The 19,020-nt window shown below is 37.5% G+C and overlaps 1 protein-coding gene across 2 annotated transcripts in view; it reads left to right on the forward strand.

Annotated features, from left to right (window-relative positions):
• The window catches only part of TMEFF1 (transmembrane protein with EGF like and two follistatin like domains 1), an 80,676-nt gene that overhangs the window by 21,914 nt on the left and 39,742 nt on the right, over positions 1–19,020 (forward strand). For both annotated transcript variants that reach the window (XM_023629760.2, XM_023629761.2), the window contains exons 2-5: positions 1,300–1,409; positions 10,467–10,596; positions 14,051–14,077; positions 16,416–16,512. In XM_023629760.2, the coding sequence (XP_023485528.1) occupies positions 1,300–1,409; positions 10,467–10,596; positions 14,051–14,077; positions 16,416–16,512 (364 nt within the window). The remainder of the gene's footprint in view (positions 1–1,299; positions 1,410–10,466; positions 10,597–14,050; positions 14,078–16,415; positions 16,513–19,020) is intronic.

A 19,020-nucleotide genomic window follows, 5' to 3' on the forward strand; every position in this document is an offset into this window, starting at 1 on the left:
GGATGTTGGACAGGGATAGAGTTCCCCAAGGTCTGTTTCCCTAGACCTCATCTTGATCTAGAGTTGCAGGGGACCTTGTGCTCTTCCCAGACAGAGTCAGGAGCTAACTTAGGCCGCTCTGCTCCCAGACTTATGTGTTCACTGCTATACTGGGATTTTTTATTATTATTATTATTAGTATTATATTTTTGTGAGGAAGATTTGCCCTGAACTAACATCCATTGTCAATCCTCCTCCTTTTTGGCTTGAGGAAGGTTAGCCCTGAGCTAACATCTGTGCCAGTCTCCTGCTTTGTATGTGAGGTGCCTCCACAGCATGACTGATGAGTGGAGTAGGTCCCCTGCCAGGATCTGAACCCCTGAACCCTGGGGCCGCCAAAGTGGAGCACTTGGAACTTTAGCCTCTTGATCACGGCGCTGGCCCCCAAGGGATGGGTTTTTAAAACAATCATTTGTTTATTGTTTGCATTAGTTCATTTGTTGTTGTATTTCTCATTCCCAATAGGGAGGATATGAAAATTGCTTTGTAGTGGTTTTCACTCAATTCCACCTGATTGGCAGCTTTACTTAGCACTAACCTTGAGGCTATCGATTGGTTTTCTAGAAAGCTTTAATTTGGTAGTACCAGAGCAAGGCTGACAGTCTTGGAGCAGGAACAAAATGACCGCAGAATTCTAGTCGTGTTGATTGGCTCTGCTTCCTCTGGTAGAACAAAATTAAATCAGTCATTTAAAAATTTTAAGTCTAACAAGATTTTGAATCTTTTTAATTCTGTGCACATAAATGTTCCATACATATCTATTGTATGAAATTCAAATTTTATAGTTCTTTTTATTGTAATTAAAAGTTTATCTAGAGTGAATAATGATCACTCACAATTTATTCTGGATACCTAAAGAATTAAGATTCCTTTTAGTTATTCTTATTTATTATCCTTAAAAGTGACTTAGTCAATAGAAAAATAATCTAAAATATTAGGACAATAGTAAGAAGATGCTAAAGCTCATGGCAGGCCAGCTGGAAAAATTCTATAGATTTACCTTTGGAAATTATATGAAATCTTAAAATTTTGTTTTATTTTGGTTTGGGTTACTTTTAGGCATATTATTATGCAAGATTCTCTTTGGGGAATCCTGAACATTTTGTGTCATATAGAACTTGCTTTTTGTATGTTATGTCTTACTATTGTACTTGTGAATGCGGTGATCACATTTTTAAGGATTTTGTTCTTTTATTTATCTCTGTACATTTGGATGCAAAAAGACAAATTATCTAAGAAACAATTTTTCCTCTTTCACAGAATTAAATGTGAGAGAGTCTGATGTAAGAGTTTGTGATGAGTCATCGTGTAAATATGGAGGAGTCTGCAAAGAAGATGGAGATGGTTTGAAATGTGCATGTCAGTTTCAGGTGAGGAAACTAAACCTATTTTGAAAAATTTCACATTTCTCATATTTTATGATTCTACATTGTTCAAATTAAAAAGCTTAAAACACCTTGAACTCCGTAAGGAAGTTGGGTTCACAGCCCATTGACATTTTTGTCAGATGAAGCACTAGTGTTTGTACCTTCCATGCTGCTTTCCTTGAATTAAGTGGACAGACTGTCAATAATAGATGTGAAAATCCTTTGAAAAAGTATTAAAGTTCTGTTCAAATGTAAGGTGTAATTGTCACTGAAAGGAGTTAAGGTACAGGCTGCAGTAGAGTCTCTTATTTAAAATGTTGGCATTTTTTTCCCCCTTTCCTTTTCTTTCTAGTCTTTTTCCCTTCCGTTGTTTGCTGCTGTCTCATCTTTTTAGGCCAAAGAACATGACCGACTTGGTGCCTCAGGGTAGTTCAAGGATAGAGATGGACTAGAAAGGGGAACCTCAAATTAAGAGTGTGAATATCTTTGCTTTTCAGATGCTATTTTAGTTGTGATTCTATTGTCTAAAAAAATAAGTATAACAAGGGAAGCAAAATGTGTTACACTCAGTTCTTCCTTTTTGTTTTTTTTCTGTGATTAAATTATAATTTGGCATCAGAATGTTTCTCACAAGATAGTCCCTGATTCTAGATTTGAGGTGAGATTAAGAAGGAACTAGAATTTTTTTCACTCATGATCTCCATGATTTCGGATTTCAAGGGGAGGAAAGGGTACAGAGATCGTGTATCAAAGTAAAGGAGAGTCAGTATTTCCAGTAACCCTATAACCTCAGGCAAGTTTCTGTATGATCCATCTGAAAAGAGAAGGCATATTCTTACCCTTTCTTAGGATATTGTAATGAGAATCAAAGCTAGAAAGAGAGCTTACATGTGAAACCTCTTTGAAAACTGTAAACTATCATGTTGTTTATTTTCATTAAAAGTGGAGCGTTTAAAGGAGGAAGGGTAGCGGGGTATATTATTGTCTGGTCAAAGAGGTTCTTCATGATCAAAAGGGACTTTCCAATCGACTGTTTATTCACAATAGCCACCTTTGACATGGCTTAGCTGGCACCATCCCTCCCCCCACCGCCAGTTACTCGTGCAATGGTCTGGCCACTGTGTTGTGCCTGGTTCCCTGCCTGCTTCCCAAACCCTCTTAAAAGGGATAGCAACCAAAGTGAGCTGCTTTCCTTAAAAGAAGGTGTTGGTGTACATAGTGTAACCAAGCCCTCATGAACTTTTACTTCTTTCTGTTCTTCACATTAGGTAACTTTTTATTGATCTATCTTCATGTTTACTTAATCTTTTCTTCTGTCATCTCTGTTCTGCCCTTCCAGTGACTTAATATCAGTTATTTTATTTCTAGAATTTTATAATTTCTGTTTATCTGCTGAAATTTCCTGTATTTTCATTCCTTAAAAGCATATTTTCCTTGAGCATAGATATGATTGCCACTTTAAAATCTTTGCTAAAGATTTCATTTTATTTATTTATTTTTGGTGAGGAAGATTGTCCCTGAGCTAACATCTGTTACCAGTCTTCCTCTTTTTTGCTTGAGGAAGATTGTCCTTGAGCTGACATCTGTTACCAATCTCCTTCTTGTGGCTTGAGGAAGATTGCCTCAGAGCTACATCTGTGCCAGTCTTCCTCCATTTGTATGTGGGACACTGCCACAGCATGGCTTGATAAGCAGTGTGTAGAGCCACACCTGGGATCCGAACCCACTAACCCTGGGCTGCCAAAGCAGAGCACATGAACTTAACTGTTATGCCACTGGGCTGGCCCTGCTAAAGATTTTAAATAACATCTGGGACATCTCAGGGATCCTGTTTGTTTATTGTCTTATGATTTGAGAATGGATTGTGCTTTCTTGTTTCTTCATGTTAGAGTGATTTTGAATTTGTCCTGCACATTGTGAATCTCTGAAAGAGTATTGTCATTTTTGAAACAGTTAAATTGGCTGAACTCAAACTGCAGACTCTCTCTTCTGTGTTCTGGACAGCAGCACCAATATCAGTTCATTTCTTTTAGCCTTGGCTGGGCTACTTGGAGTCTGCCCCATGAGTCGTTTTGGAGTCAGCCAGAAATTTGGTCTGTTTATTTACAGAATCTGGGACTGCCCTCTGACTCTCTCCTTTCTGGATTTTTCTCTCTCTTTCCAGTGGCTCTAGTTGCCCTGAACTCTGTCATTTGGTTCTTCAAGCCAGAAGGATTGCAGGGTCTTTTTGGTGTTTGAGTCACCCTGTATCAGGAAGACTGGGGCTGTCACCTATTCCGGCTGTCTTCTGATATTTCCCCGGGTTAAATTCCTTGATGTGAATTGTTAGGCCAGTGGATACTCATATGCAGATTAACATTCTCACCAATAGTGTGTTAGACTGGTTGTCTCCCCTCAGCCTCTTGGTAGTGGATTTTCTCAGTCCTTTTTAAATTTTCTTGTGTGAAAGGTAAAAAAATTTTTTTTTAATTTTCATTGGATTACTAGAGAGATTCAAAATGTGCCATATCTTCATCATTTTTTTGGTGAATATTTCATACTCTTTGCCCATTTTTTGCAGTATTTTCTTTTTCCCTTGTGTTGATTTGCAAAGACATATGTAGGTATGTGTGTATATATATGTATACACTGTGTATAATACACTATTTGAGTACTTATATCCATTAATGGTCCTAAACATTATATATATATATATATATATGTAAGTTATATAACTCATAAACTTTCACGAGAACCCATGATGTAGGTACTCCTTTGATGTGGTTTTTAAAAGAGTCCCATATAGCCCATAGTAAACAACTTGCACAACATATAAGGTAGATAATATAATGAAAAACATGTCCTCCTTCCACTCCAGGCTACCAGTTGGTGTTCTCAGAGAGGACGTCTGTAACTTCTTATATTTCCTTCTAGAAATATTATGTTATACAAACATGTAGGTGTTTTAATTCCTCTTTAAGTGCTAACTCATTTAACAGTATTTACCTTAGAGAGTGTTCCTTTTTAGTTTATATAGATACAAAAAAGAATATTTTAAAGAAGTTACCCCAGTGTCATTTTCATTTTGTTTCTATTTTTTGATAAAAACTTTTAAATTTTCGTATCATTTTTATCTTTGTCTTTACGATTCTGCTTTTCATTAATTGAAAATCTTTCTCTGCAACTCTAAGATTGTAAAGAAATAGCCTTTTTGACTGTTTTAACATACTTGAACAGCTAGAAAATCCTCTCACGATCTGTCTGAATCCCTTGCAGTCTTACCCTGTGACAGCAGGAAAGGAAATGAGTTAGGAGTTGAGATCACTAGTTGTTTATCCATTGCCTGCTTTGTGCTGGGTGCTGGGCTGGAAGCTGGGGATATAAAGATGTTTCAAGGCACGTTGCTTGCCTTGTAGGAGCAAACTGCCTAAGGGCTTACAACATGATTTGATCCTGCTGCTGAGCCAGCCTTCTTTTGACTACTCTGCCTTCTCGTACGCTTATGTATCTGTTCAAGTTAGTTCTTGCCAGTTGAAGAAGAGTATCTCATATGCCCATTAAACACCTTTCTGCTGGATGCTTTAACAGTGTCTTTCAACTCATTAAAAAACTTGCTTATGATTCTGCATGCTTTCAGTGTTAGTATAAGCTTTCTGGGGTGTAATTTAAACACATTTTAACAGATAATAAGATTTTAAACAAAGTCTAAAATTGTTTTTTTCAGTCTGTTAGTGAGAGGAATTATATCTTGCCATATTATATAAACAAAGCTACTTTCATTAATTTTGCACAAAGAAAAATGATCAATATTACATCTTTCCATTAAAACTTTGGTAATATACAAAGAGGAGTGCCTACAACTTCTTCCCTGTTTTCTTTCTTCTTCTCTCAGGAGTTCTCTGAACTGTGTTTCTTTCTTCCTCAATTTATCAGTGTCTGCTCTCGCTAGGTGTCATGCTCTCTTCTTAGACCTTTGTATAAAAGTTGGGGTTCTCCAGAGAAACAGAGAGGAGAGATATATTTTAAGGAGTGGATTCACTTGGTTATGGAGGCTGAGAAGTCCCGTGATCTGCTGTCTGCAAGCTGGAGGCCCAGGAAATCCGCTGGTATAGTTCCAGTCCAAGTCTGAAGGGCTGAGACTCAGGGGAGCTGATGACATAAGTCCCAGTCTGAGTCTGAAGGCCTGAGAACCAGGGAAAGACCAGTGTCCCAGCTCCACAGTCAGGCAGAGAAAGTGCATTCTCTCTTCCTCCACCTTTTTGTTCTCTTCAGCTGCTCAGTGGATTGGATGATCCCACCCACATTGGGGAGGACACTTACTCAATCCACTGATTCAAATGCTGATCTCATCCAGAAACACCCTCAGAGACATGTCCAGAAATAATATTTAATTTTGGGTCCCTGGCTCCCCATCAGGTTGACACATAAAATTAACTATCACAACCTTGTTATTATTTTCTTATTTATTATTTTCAGGGTAGTGCCTGACACACAGTAGGTCCACCATAAATGCTTGAATGGATGTGGCTCCGGAGTTGTACACTGCTGTATCTTTCTAAACTACTTCAAATCACATTCGTCCAGCTCAAGAGAAGGTGTTGGGGAGAGTTCTCTCCCCCAGCAGGAGTGGCAATAGAGGAGGCAACCCTTAGGTTAGAGTCAGGACCTTAGCGCAGAGTCAGTGCCTAAGCCAGAAGTTGCATGTTTGCATGTTGTTAACATTGCCCAAATCCCTTAATTCCCCCTCGTGCAATGAGAGGTCCCTAAGAGAGACCCTGGAAACAGACTGACCAAGGACCAGCAGGTCTGCTTCTCTCATCTCACGCTCACGCCTAGGTGTGTGCTTAAGTTGAATTTCAGGGACATTGCCTGAACTGTTTTAAGCCCCCTGCTCACTATATCAGGTGACATATAGTCACCTGCTACATAACTTGAATGTGGAGTGCTTAGAGTACACCAATTGTAAGGAATCATGGGTCTTCCACTTACTAGTTATGACCCTGGGCAACTACTTAAGATTCAGAAATGTTAATAGCAATAGCAAAACCAGCAAATATTTATTGAGAATTTACCATGGCCAGATACAGATGCTAAAGATGGGTTTCTCGTATTTAATCCTCCTAACAACTTTATTAGGTAGATATGATGACGATTACCATATTATATATGGGGCTGGTGCTAGCCCACAGTCACTTGGATGGTGGACGCAGGATTTGAACTCAACATTTGACTTCAGAGCCCCAGCTCTAAGCGCTAAGTCATGTGCTTCCCAGGAGTGTTAGGACATTTAAGTTAGATAGGACATTTGAAGTGGGAGCCAGCGTTTACTAGATAGAAACTCTTGTTCAATAACTGTTCACTATTACCTTAGAGATTCTCATTCCTGTCAGACTTAATGACCCTTTTTTTGTATGTGAGGAATATTCATCCTGAGCTGACATCCGTGCCAGTCCTCCTCTACTTTGTATGTGGGATGCCTCCACGGCATGGCTGACGAGTGGAGCAGGTCTGCCCCTGGGATCCAAACCTGCGAACCTGGGCTGCCGAAGAGCATGTGGAACCTTAACCACTTGGCTATGGGGCTGGCCCCATGACCCTTTTTTATAACCAATAATTTGTATTGCATTTCTTCACTATTCTTAAATGAATTCATAGATAATGTAACCAACATGAATACATAATTAAAGAAATCAATATGGTGTATGATTGCAATGTAAAGGAGAAATAAAAGTAATTTATAGTAAAATAAGTATTTCAAAATGTCAGTGCTTTGGCATGATTATGTTAGAAGACAGTACAGTAGTCAGATGCTTATACCTACTTATAATGAATGTTTGGATTTTAAAAAAGATCAGCAGCAATTTCATACCAGAATACTTGAAAACAAAAAACTAGAGGTATGATAGATGCTAGAATGAAAACTAATATTAGGGGCCACCCTGTGGCCAAGTGGTTAGGTTCGTGTGCTCTGCTTTGGCATCAACTCAGCACATGTTTATCCAACCGTTTTTAATTGTTGCATTATTTCTCGTAGTTTAGATGACTATCAAACAATTGTCAGTTTATTCAATGATTCTTCTATTCATGGCCATAGACGTTGGGGAATTTTATTTGGCTGCTATCAAATTATGCTACAATGAATGTCTTTGGCTGTATAGCCAGTTTGGATCCTGGGCACGGACCTACACACTGCTTGTCAAGCCATGCTGTGGTGGCATCCCACATAGAAGAACTAGAATGACTTACAACTATGTGCTGGGGCTTTGGGAAGAACAAAGGAAAAAAAAAAGGAAGCTTGGCAACAGATGTTAGCTCAGGGCCAAATCTTCCTTACAAAAAAAAGAAGAAAAAAAAGCATACCTTAAAAAAACAAAAGCGAATATTGGGATAAGTTATAACAGAGCAGCCTTGTTTGTATATGGTAAGTTTTACCATAGTTCCTACCTGAATGACTAGAGAAGCATTATATGGTATGTTTGTCTTCGCTCTGTGGACTGTCCTTTCCTTTACAGTACATCTAACATCATCCATCTGCTAAATGACAGTAATGTCCTTTTATTAACATTACAACCAAAGATGCCTCCACAGGGGTGCCCATCCCTAGGGGGTGATATCAGTACCTTTGAGAGCACTGCATTAGAAACTCGTTAAGCATTTGTGAGGGGAGAATTGGGTTGAAAGTCTATAGACTTAGCACTTGACGTCTTGGAGCTTAGGGTGCCTGGCTAATTATGCATTGTATAATTGCAGAGTAACCTGTTGACTCATGCAGACATCATACAAGTTGTTGTGTACATTTTAGGGAAAGAGAATAAAGGAATGTGATCCATGAAAAATTGGAGGAATATAGGAAAGCTTCCTAAAGTAAAATTTTAGTTTTAATTAAAGTTGATGCAGGAGTCTACTAATAATGTATAGCCAATCAACTTGGTTATAAAATATTTTATTAGAAATTGTTTTTGCTAGTGCTTGACATGTGGTGCCATGCCATATTTATGGTTTATAAAGTAAATTCACCACTTTTTAAAAGTAAATAAGTGATAAAAGTAAATCTTGTTCATTGCAGGAAAATTGAGAAAGAAAATCATAAACATGGAAATAAAAAACCATGATGACAGGGAAAGTGAAAAATTTATTGATGTTTTCTTCCAGGATTTACTTTATGAATATTTATTTTTTCTAAATAATTGAGATAGTTTTATGTAATTTATTTTCTTGTATTTTTATTTTATAGTATTTAAAAAATTTGCATTCAGTTTTGTGGACTAGATAATATATTTTAAAATGGCACAAAATTCTCAGAAGTTATATGTGTGGTGTTATTGCCTACTTTTCACCCAACATTATGTTATCTTTTCCTGTCAGCCAGTATTCTTTTCAAAGGTAATTCTCAATGACTGGAATATTAATTCTTTGAACAGAGAAAACATGCTTTAATTAAACACTGCCTTCTTGGCTTTTTAGGTTGCTTCTACGTTTGCGATATTGATTTCTGTTTGAAATGGCTGTCATAAGTTTTCCTCTACAATGATTTCCTTCCGATAGATCCCTAAATGTGTAATTCTGGATCAAAAACTGCCTGCCTTTTTCAAGACTCTTGAAATGTACAATTGTCCCTTGGTATCCACAGGGGATGGGTTCCAGGACACCCTTGGATACCAAAATCCATGGATGCTCAAGTCTGTTATGTAAAATGGTGCAGTATTTGCATATTATGTGCACACATCCTCCTATATACTTTAAAGCGTCTCTAGATTACTTATAATACCTAATACAATGTGAATGCTATGTAAGTTGTTGTTATACTGTGTTGTTTATGGAGTAATGACATGAAAAAAAGTCTCTGCATGTTCAGTACAGACGCAACTATCATAGGTCTTTAGATCAGCTGTTGGTCGAACCTGTGGTTGGTGGAACCTGAGGACATGGAAGCCTTGGACATGGAAGACTTGGACGTGGAACCAGTGGTAGCAGAGGGCTGAGTGTGTTGTTAAATTATGTTCTTAAAAGTTAGGTTGAACCAATTTAGATTACTGTAACAGGGTATTGGTATGCCCACCATGTTTTGGTCAACAGAACGCATGTACCATGGTGGTCCCATAAGATTAATACCATAGAGTCTAGATGTGTAGTAGGCTAGACCATCTAGCTGTGTGTAAGTACACTCTCTGATGTTCACACAAGGACAAAATCGCCTAACAGTGCATTTCTCAGAAAGTATTGCCATCATTAAGCAATGCATGACAGTAATTGGCTATTTGTATTTTTTCTATAAATTTGTCTTTTGTCTATTTTTTATTAATTTGTATTATCTCTTTTTAGTAATGATAATAACTTGTGTCATGTTGTTATAATATTTTCTCCAGATTTTAAAGCTTTAGTCCTTTACATTTTTGACATATAGAAGTTTAAAAGCTTTTTAAAACATACAGGTCCAGTGTCATTTCACTGTATCACCTTTTTTCTTCATCTTATTTCTACTCATCCTTCAAGGCCCAGCTCACATTCCACTTTCTCTGAGGAGGCTTTTCTTGAATACTTCAGCTCACAGTGATAGGTATTATATATTATACTTACTGTCTTTAGTATGTGATCTAGCTTTACTGTATATATATATGTATTTTTTTTTCTGTTTTCCTCTCTAACTGTAAGGTCTCTGAGAACATTTATCATGTATTTCTTTGTGTCTTCTTACCTTGGGACTCTGCATACTAGAGATATTAAATAAACAAATTTTGATAATAAAAATTTTAATAAAATATTACATAATTCATGCTCATTACAAACATTGCCAAGACTGTCCTCTTAGATTCTCTCACTGGATCTTTATAGCAAGCAGATGAAGTAGATAGGATAGGGGTTTCCATTCTCATTTTTATTGATAATTGATAGTTATTTTCATTATGAATGTGAACAAAGGTATGAAAAAGTAGCATAACTTTTCTTTTTTTAAACCAAATAAAAGAACAAACTATTGTGTAGTAGAAGACTGTCATAGTACTATAGTATTGCATTCATGAATATGAAATAAACTATTAATATTCATGCCTAGTTCTGAATTTATTTTTGTTTTTTTCACAGTGCCATACAAATTACATTCCTGTCTGTGGATCAAATGGGGACACTTACCAGAATGAATGCTTTCTCAGAAGGGCTGCTTGTAAGCACCAGAAAGAGATAACAGTGGTGGCAAGAGGGCCGTGCTACTCCGGTATGTGGGCTGTTCTTCTGAGGAAATGTTAGAATTTGTTCTGCCATATTTTCTCAAAGAAGCTTCCAGTCAGAGGTCTATTCCCCAAACTGCTGGATGGACCTGTGGTGATTGTGTGGAGAATGGGGAGCTCTTTTTTGCCCCCATTTCATGTTGTTGCTTTTTAACCCCAGGTGGTCTTGTACTTTGTTACTTCTCAGTACATTTTTAATGCTTAGTTCCTTTTTTGTCAGGACTTTGCATATCTTTCACCTTATGGTTTGAATATTAGAATATTTGGGGTGGGAGATGATATGGGATCCATTTTGTTGATTTTTAGTTTTTGAGGGGAAGGGGTGGGGTATATCCATAGAAAGCCATCAGTGGCCTCCCAGGGTGTGTGTCTTTCTAAGGCTCTTTTCTTCTTGCATATTCTCTTTTCTGTCTGCTGACCCTCATGACCCACCTTCCCCCAGTTGTTTGTATTTCCTTCCTTCTCTTTTCCTCCCTGAATCAGTGGTGGTGAATTTTGGAAGCCATTGATGTTAGTTTCTTACTTGCGTTTGTCTTTGGGGGCAGGGATGCAGGTGAATATGGTAATTAGAATTACTGTATGCAGGTTAGCGGTGAAGGTGGAAACTATTCTTATTTGATGTTCTCCATTTCCTTTCTTTTTTTTTGAGGAAGATTAGCCCTAAACTAACTGCTGCCAGTCCTCCTCTTTTCACTGAGGAAGACTGGCCCTCAGCTAACATCCATGCCCATCTTCCTCTACTTTATATGTGGGACGCCTACCACAGCATGGCATGCCAAGGGGTGCCATGTCCGGACCCGGGATCCAAACCTGCGAACCCTGGGCCACCGAAACCAAACGTGCACACTTAACCACTGTGCCACCAGGCCGGCCCCCTCCATTTCCTTTCTTTATATATTATAGTGCCTATGGCACAGTTTTTGCTGGGGCTATATTACATAAGCATAATTGATTGATTGTCCATCTGGTTGATCTCAAACTCCAGGTCCATTAACATCACATGACTCAAAGCCCCTACTCTAAATTACATGGTTGGTATTTCTGGTGTGGCCAGCCCCCACTCTAAGACTATGGAGTGTAGCCAGCCTCACCCTAAGATCTGATTTGGTCAGTACCTTCCCTAAACAAGACACTTCTATCAGGTACGACATAAGTTACCTTCCAGAAGTCGAGGGCAAAGGCCAGACCTCTCTTTGGACAAGGCCAAATTCTTTTCCATACAGTAGATAATTAGGTGCTTGGAGATATTATTATGATCTTAGGCAAATAGACTCATTTGATGTGGTTCTTAGATACTTCTCTAAGTACATTGTGTGTCACAGACTTGATTTAGAAACTGAAAAGGAATATGGAGTTCTTTACAATCCCAAATTAATTATGCATCATTTATGAGGAGTTTGTGTTTAAGACACCAGCTGCTTGGATAGACAGTGAATGTTAAACATTAGAAAGCAGAATGGTAGATTGGAAAGAACACTGTACTAGAGTTAAAAGACCTGACTTTTAAAGTAACTCCAGCTCTTATTTACTGTATGACCTTGGACAAGTCCCTTAGCTGCTCTGAGCTCCAATTGCCTAAATGTTAAGTGGATAAAATCTCCTGGGGTTGTTAAATGAGGATTGAATGAGCTAAACTAAAAGGTGCTATATTGATCCTGTAATTTACTGGGTGGGCCAGTGTTGTTCATGTCATTGGTCTTTTATTGGTTCTATTCCCTGTGGAAATAACATTCTCTTTTGCTTACTTGAAGACTCCTCTTTTAGGCTTTAAGATTGAGCTTAAACCTTTCCTCCTCTGTGAAATCTTTCTTCTGTGGCATCTCCTGGCAGAGTTTGTTCACACTTTGTGCATATCTCTATGTATATATCATACTTTGTTTCTTTTATCTGACACATCTATCTCCAGCCAGACCAGTCATTCCTCAGCAGGAAGCAGTATGCCCTGCCTAGGGAGGTACATCATAATCCCAGGGTTGGGGTTGAGTTGTGTGGCTAGGGGAAGACGTGTATACAGTGAAATATAATCTACAAGAAGAACTCAACTTCATTATCAGACTAGTTACAATATTTAATTTATTTTGGAATTCTAAATGATACTAAAGATATGAAATACAGTATTTATTAAAATTGGACTTGAGTTGAAAAAAGTTTGGCAGTAAGTATCTCATGCACTGAGACTGTCTTATTTATCAGTTTATTCCTAGCATTTACCATGTTGCCTAGCACATAGTAAGTACTCAGTCAACGTATGTGGAATAGGAGGAAAAAGGGAGTGTTTTCCTAAGAGAATTTTGGTCATGAAAATAATTTTCAATTGAGTTCCCTTCTTCCTTCTCTTTGTTCTACTCTTTTTTTTTCTCCTCCTTACTCAGAGAAGATGTAATTTGTATGGTTGATTAATCAAAATTGAATGTAGTCTAAGGCTTTCTATAAAATCCCATGAAGATTTTGCAATGCATACTACATAAAATATGTATTTTCCCAGTTCCTCTTTCTGCCGTATCTGGGAATTTGATTATTGTCTGAAGGGGCTTGAAGGGAAGGGAGCAATATTGTTAAGGGTATTGTCTCCCACTTTAGAGAACTATTTGAAGAATTGGAGTAGGTTTTCTAAGACAGCCTCCCCCTCCCCCCCAGAAAGTGCTAGATGTGTCAAGTTCTACACTTGACATCTCTACTTTTTTGCTGCTGCATGCTGATGATATGATAGCATTATCCTCCTTTCAGCATGCTCTGTGCCATATGTTGGTTCTTTCAGGATTGTAAAATAAATATTTAACATTAATTACATTTTAGACGGGCTTCTTGCTGGTGACTCTGAGGAAGGCTCTTTAATGTCACTAGTAACAAGTGTCCCATGTACACGTTGGTGAGATTTCTTCAGATTAGGTTTCCTAGAGGAAGTTAATTTCATCAGTAATCGGAAAACCTCAACCTGAGGTTTTTTCCTTCTAAATCTTGGGACTTTTTTTACCTTTTGGCTTTTGGCCTTCATCCACAGATTTCATTAAGAAGATTTTTGGAGCAAGACCCAAAGCTCTTTTCTTCTCTTTCTAATAAAAAGAGCTTATTCATTGTTCCTCTCAAGCTTTAACAAAATTAAAATTTTCTTCTACCTTTAGGTGAGTTAATAAAATTATTTCTATTTAGCCATTTACTTTACAATATTTATTGGTCTTTACTCTGTGCAAGGCACCTGGATATTTCCTCAATGGGCTACAAAGATGCATGAGTTATAGATGATTCTGTGTCCAAGGAATTTATATTTGGAGAAAGGCACAAAACAGGTATATAAGAATAAACTGTTAGGCATAAAAAAATGAGAAAAGGGCAACATGAGAATTGATATCATAGTTTGATTTTTGATAAGAAATTTTATTATTTGATAAGATGAAATTTCCAGGAAAAGTGTTCATATTTGTTCTTTGTTTTTATTCTCAGATAATGGTTCTGGTTCTGGAGAAGGAGGTAAGTTTCAAGTATCCCTTATGGGACATTTGTTTTCTTTCACTTTTTTTAACAGCTCTATTGAGATAAAATTCACAGACCATACAGTTTGCTCATTTAAAGTGTACAATTCAGTGGCTTTTAGTACATTCACAGAGTTGTGCCTTCATCACCACAGTCAATCTTAGAACATTTTTGTTACCCCAGAAAGAAACTCTGCACCCCTTAGCCATCACCTCCAACACTTCTATACCCCTTCGACCTAGGCATCCTTTGTTTCGTGCAGTTATTTTTCATGAAAGGTTTATTGTCAGACAAAGGGGAAATGTTGTAGCTCTTGTTAAATTGAGGTTGCACCAAAGTGCCTTCTACTTAGGATCGTCCCCACGAGTGATTTTGGCTTGGACCACAGTGTTTGTAACTCTCTCTTACTCCTTGCTTACAAATTTTTGCTCATAAGGAATTTTTAAAGTACAGAGTTTAAAAGCCCTCATGTGAGTTGTGCACAGCAAAAGAGAAGGCTTGCAGAAGAACTAGTGGAATTTAGGCTTTAATTTAAACCATCGTAATTTTCCTGTTTATGTTTTGATTTTATTTTACAAATATATGAATTATTTCTGCTTTTTAGAAAACTAATATTTGGTAATAACATATAACAAAATTTCTTGTAAATTGTCAGAATCGAGAATGACTAATCTATTTCGTAGTCTAATGAGTATCCACTATTTGCAAAATAGCGTTTGAGGTGCTATGGGGATTCACGAAAAGAAAACTTACTCTGGTAAAATTCATGCTTACTCAAATGAAAACTAAGTTCTGATCCTTTGAACACTGTCTGAAACCTTACTCTGGGCTTCCACATTTGTTAGAATCCTAAAATTTCAGAAGTGGAAGGGACTTTAAAGGTCACCCAGAAAATAGAACTGTCCTGAGGAAGAAGTTCAGGGATGACAGCTTCATTGAGGGGTGGAGGAGGGGGGGATTAAAGCTGTCCAACGATAGAATTTGATTTAAATGGAGGTATTTGGGAAGAAGCTTCATGATCACGTGTGAAGGATCAGATCATAAATTCTGGGTCTTAAAGCTGGAAAGGATTTTGAGAGACCATGTGGTCCAGCCCCTGTGGTCAGATATTCAGTTAGGAAACTGTCTCTGTTCCTCTATGAAAGAAGTGAAAGTTGATCTCAAGATTTGCTTAGGTAGTGCACATACTGGATGTCTTGCTCAGAGGCTGTGGGTTGACAGTTTTAGGGAGCAGGAGTTAGAAAGGCTAAGTGTTTTTCTCAGATTAATACACCAATGTTAGTGAGCTTATGGTGGTTGTATGACTTCTAGATCTCATGATGTTTCTGAGGCCTCAGAAATACTTAAGGTTATTATCCCTGGAATCTCTTTGGGAGTATTCACAAGAATTTGGGGAGGATTTCTACTTAAAGTGCAGGTAGACGCCAAAAATTGGAAGTTTGGAAGTATTAGCAAACAGGCATATTAGGTGTGTGTCCTCTCCTTTTAATACCCTCTTTACTGATTGGCCTCTCCGGCATAAGGTGTTCTTTCCCCAACTAGAATGAGAAATTCTTGAGTAAACTGCAGTCCCTAAATTGGCCTCAGAAGTGATCTCCCTGCCCAGTTTGAGATTATCAGGCTAGGATCCACTCTAGCTGAAACCCACAAATGTAGGGTCCTCTTCCACGTGGGATGTGAGCTGACTTGGGGACTGGTGGTATGCACTGTTTTTTGTGGTGGATCATAGGAGACCCACATACTTCTGCATTCTGAGTATTTTTGGCTGTGCTAAGTGGGAAAGTAGAAAAAGGGGCAAGTCTTTTGTAAAGAGACCTCTTCCTTTTTATTTCGGAGATAAATATATTTTTTTAACTCTGGAATTAGTTGTTGTGTGGTCAGAAAGTCGGGTGTGAACTGATATGAGGAAAAGGTGATGGTTGTACTTTAATGTACTTAATCATTTTTTAGCTAACCAGCATTGCACAGGCTATTTCAATAGGGTAATCACTGGACTAAATTTATTGCTCACGTTTCGTTTTTTCCTCTCTCATTTAGTGTTATATGGTAATTCTTTTAAAGGCAATTAATTATCAAAACCTACTGTATTGTTCCTTTGTACATAGGTTAAGGGATTATTTTGCTAGTACCAGTACTTGTTTTTCATCACAGAATATGTTACAGTCAATATTTGCAAGATTTTTGGGCTCAAGTGTGGATAGGTTTTGGAAGTGATTTTTATGAAGAATTTGGGTACAGTCTCCCCAGAAGTAGGATAATGGCTGCTGAAAACATGAAACATATCTGGAAAGGATCCCAACGTTCGGTTGAAAATTTAACTCTTCTTTTTAAACAGAAGAGGAAGGGTCAGGGGCAGAAGTTCACAGAAAACACTCCAAGTGTGGACCTTGCAAATATAAAGCTGAGTGTGACGAAGACGCAGAAAATGTTGGGTGAGTTCACTGAGGGAAACTGACTTGGAGGTTAATTGTCAGCATGATTATATTGTAGAAAGGCTTCATTTAAGCTGGTTTGTATATTTTTTGTGTGCTTTCTGTATTTGTTTGTTTAATGCTAGTATATTGACTTTTCTCTTAAGTTGATATAATACTGTAGCTATTTAAGTCAGTTTAAGTGTTAAATTTTAGAATGAAAATCCATTTCTAGTTTTTTTGGTTTTTACCTCTGCTTTTTTTTTCCATTGATAGTTTTATGTATTTTATACCAAGTGCTAATTTTATTCATCAGAAATATTCTTATTCTGAATTATCCTACTGTTATCCTTTCAACTAGTATCAATAATAAACAGTTTCTCTTTTTCTTGCATTTTTACGCAAAAACTTTTCGCATATTTTAATGTATTAAGAAAAGTCCAAAATGATTTCAAAATTTTAGGTATAGTAAGTAAAAATTATTTCTAGAAATCCCTGTTGGCACGGATTGACATTATATTATTTTCTCATGTTCAGCCTTCACTAAGGTGGATTGTAGCTAGACAGCATAGTCTGTCCAATTTTCAGTTCACTCCCTGTAAGAAATGGTGTTGTTTGATGGAATAGTAACACTACAGACATCATCAACACAGTTGTGTTCGTTTCTTCCTTTCATCAGGTTCCTGTTTATTTATTCCCAGTTTCGACCTTCTTTCATTTCCCTGTGGTGCCTGCTTTTGGCGTAGTTGATTCTAAAAGCTTTAGTGCTGACTTCGGGACCTTATACCACAAATGGATCTTCACTTCCTCAATTTCCCCTTAATTCATATTTTAAAACATTTTATAGAGACTTGTGCTTTCTTCCTTACTCATGCATATTTTTGTTGTGTATTTTCTAGTCCCATGTTTTATTCAGCTCTTAAATGCATATTCGAACCTTTCACTGGACAGTAGCAATGTGGTTTAATTAGCGTTAATCCCCGAAGTGAGTTTTACAAATCAGAATCACACCATTTTTCTGTATTATGTTTCAAAATCAGCTATTTGGATGGCACTTGGTAAAATTAATGTCTAATCGCTCACTTGGTGTGTATTTAAAGAACGTGAGAATTGGCAAAAGAGCTCTAAGTTCAGTAAGAAGTGAATTCAGCAAAACCTGCATTTGCTCTGTTTCTGCACATTGGTTACTTGGGTTGACATGCATCCATCTGTTTCCGTCAGAGTGGTTTGATTTGTAAGATGATGTTTTCCAAAGTAGGTGTTGGTTTGTAGAAGGAGAGAAATGATGAGCAATAGGAACTTGCAGAGAGAACAGATAATGAATGTTGTGCTCTCTTCTTGCTTTGTACTAATGATACGCGTGATGGAACACCACTCTGTGTGCGCGTGTGTGTGCGCGTGCGCACGCGCGCATGTGTATATTTCTATAGAGATTTAATTCTTTTCCTCAGGGCTGTTCTGTAATAGTATTCAGAGTCAAAATAGCTATCAGTGATTGATTGGCTTGGTCTATTGATCTGTTTTTATTCCTTCGACAGTACCTCTATTCAGTCCTATTTTATACATTTCTCTGCTGTCATTTTTCATCCCTTAGTTGAAAGATCTAGGGATCTTTTGCTTAAAAGTAGAAGAGATTCCATCATGTTGCAGAGGCAGCCCGAAATATGACATCTATATGGTAAAATACACGTCTTTCTCTGAACACCGCCTCATGTTATAATATGTAGTCTCTGTCCATCAGAGCAACTCTGTTGTGTGTACTAAATTGATTTTGTGTGTGTTTCTTACTTGAGAGCTTGCAACCACTCTTCTTTCAGATACAGGCTCTCTAATCATAAGGAAGTGGACACAGACTGGGAAAGGGCTTACCAATATAAGGAGCCTGCAGGCTGAGCAGCCAGCTAAGGGGCACGTAAACTGGGACAGCCAGGTCCAGGCCAGGAAATTGATGCCATAATAGGAAAACATTAAGGAACCAATTGGTACCTTTACCTAGGAAATAAATGATTAAGCTAAAATGGTTGATCCTACTATGGAAGGAGATAAGAAATTTTAGGAACATCTAATCTTTTAGTCTATAAAACACTTATTACTGATGGCAGTTAAGTTTAACAATTTAAATGTATCTCAATAATTGTTGTAATTTTTAAAAACTTTTAAATAGGCCATGGTGCCAAGAAAGCTATATGGAAGTTACTTAACTCCTCCAAGGCACCTTCTCTTTGCTTTTCATGGTTGCCACCAGGGGAATAGAAATGTGTTTGTCTAAGGATAATTTTGACCCAGCCTGCTAGACCTATGGAAAACTGAGATGATGAAATATGACATTAGCCATTAAGCCTTAATTTTTATGTAAAAACCTCTTTTTAAAAAGATTTTTTAACTTTATTGATATTATGATAGTTTACAATCTTGTTAAATTTCAGTTGTATATTATTGTTTGTCACTCATATTGTAGGTGCACCACTGCACCCTTTGTGTCCATCCCACACCCCCCCTTTCCCCTGGTAACCACTGATCTGTTCTCTT

The sequence above is a fragment of the Equus caballus genome, chromosome 25 (assembly GCF_041296265.1).
Source record: "Equus caballus isolate H_3958 breed thoroughbred chromosome 25, TB-T2T, whole genome shotgun sequence".
NCBI lineage: Eukaryota > Metazoa > Chordata > Mammalia > Perissodactyla > Equidae > Equus > Equus caballus.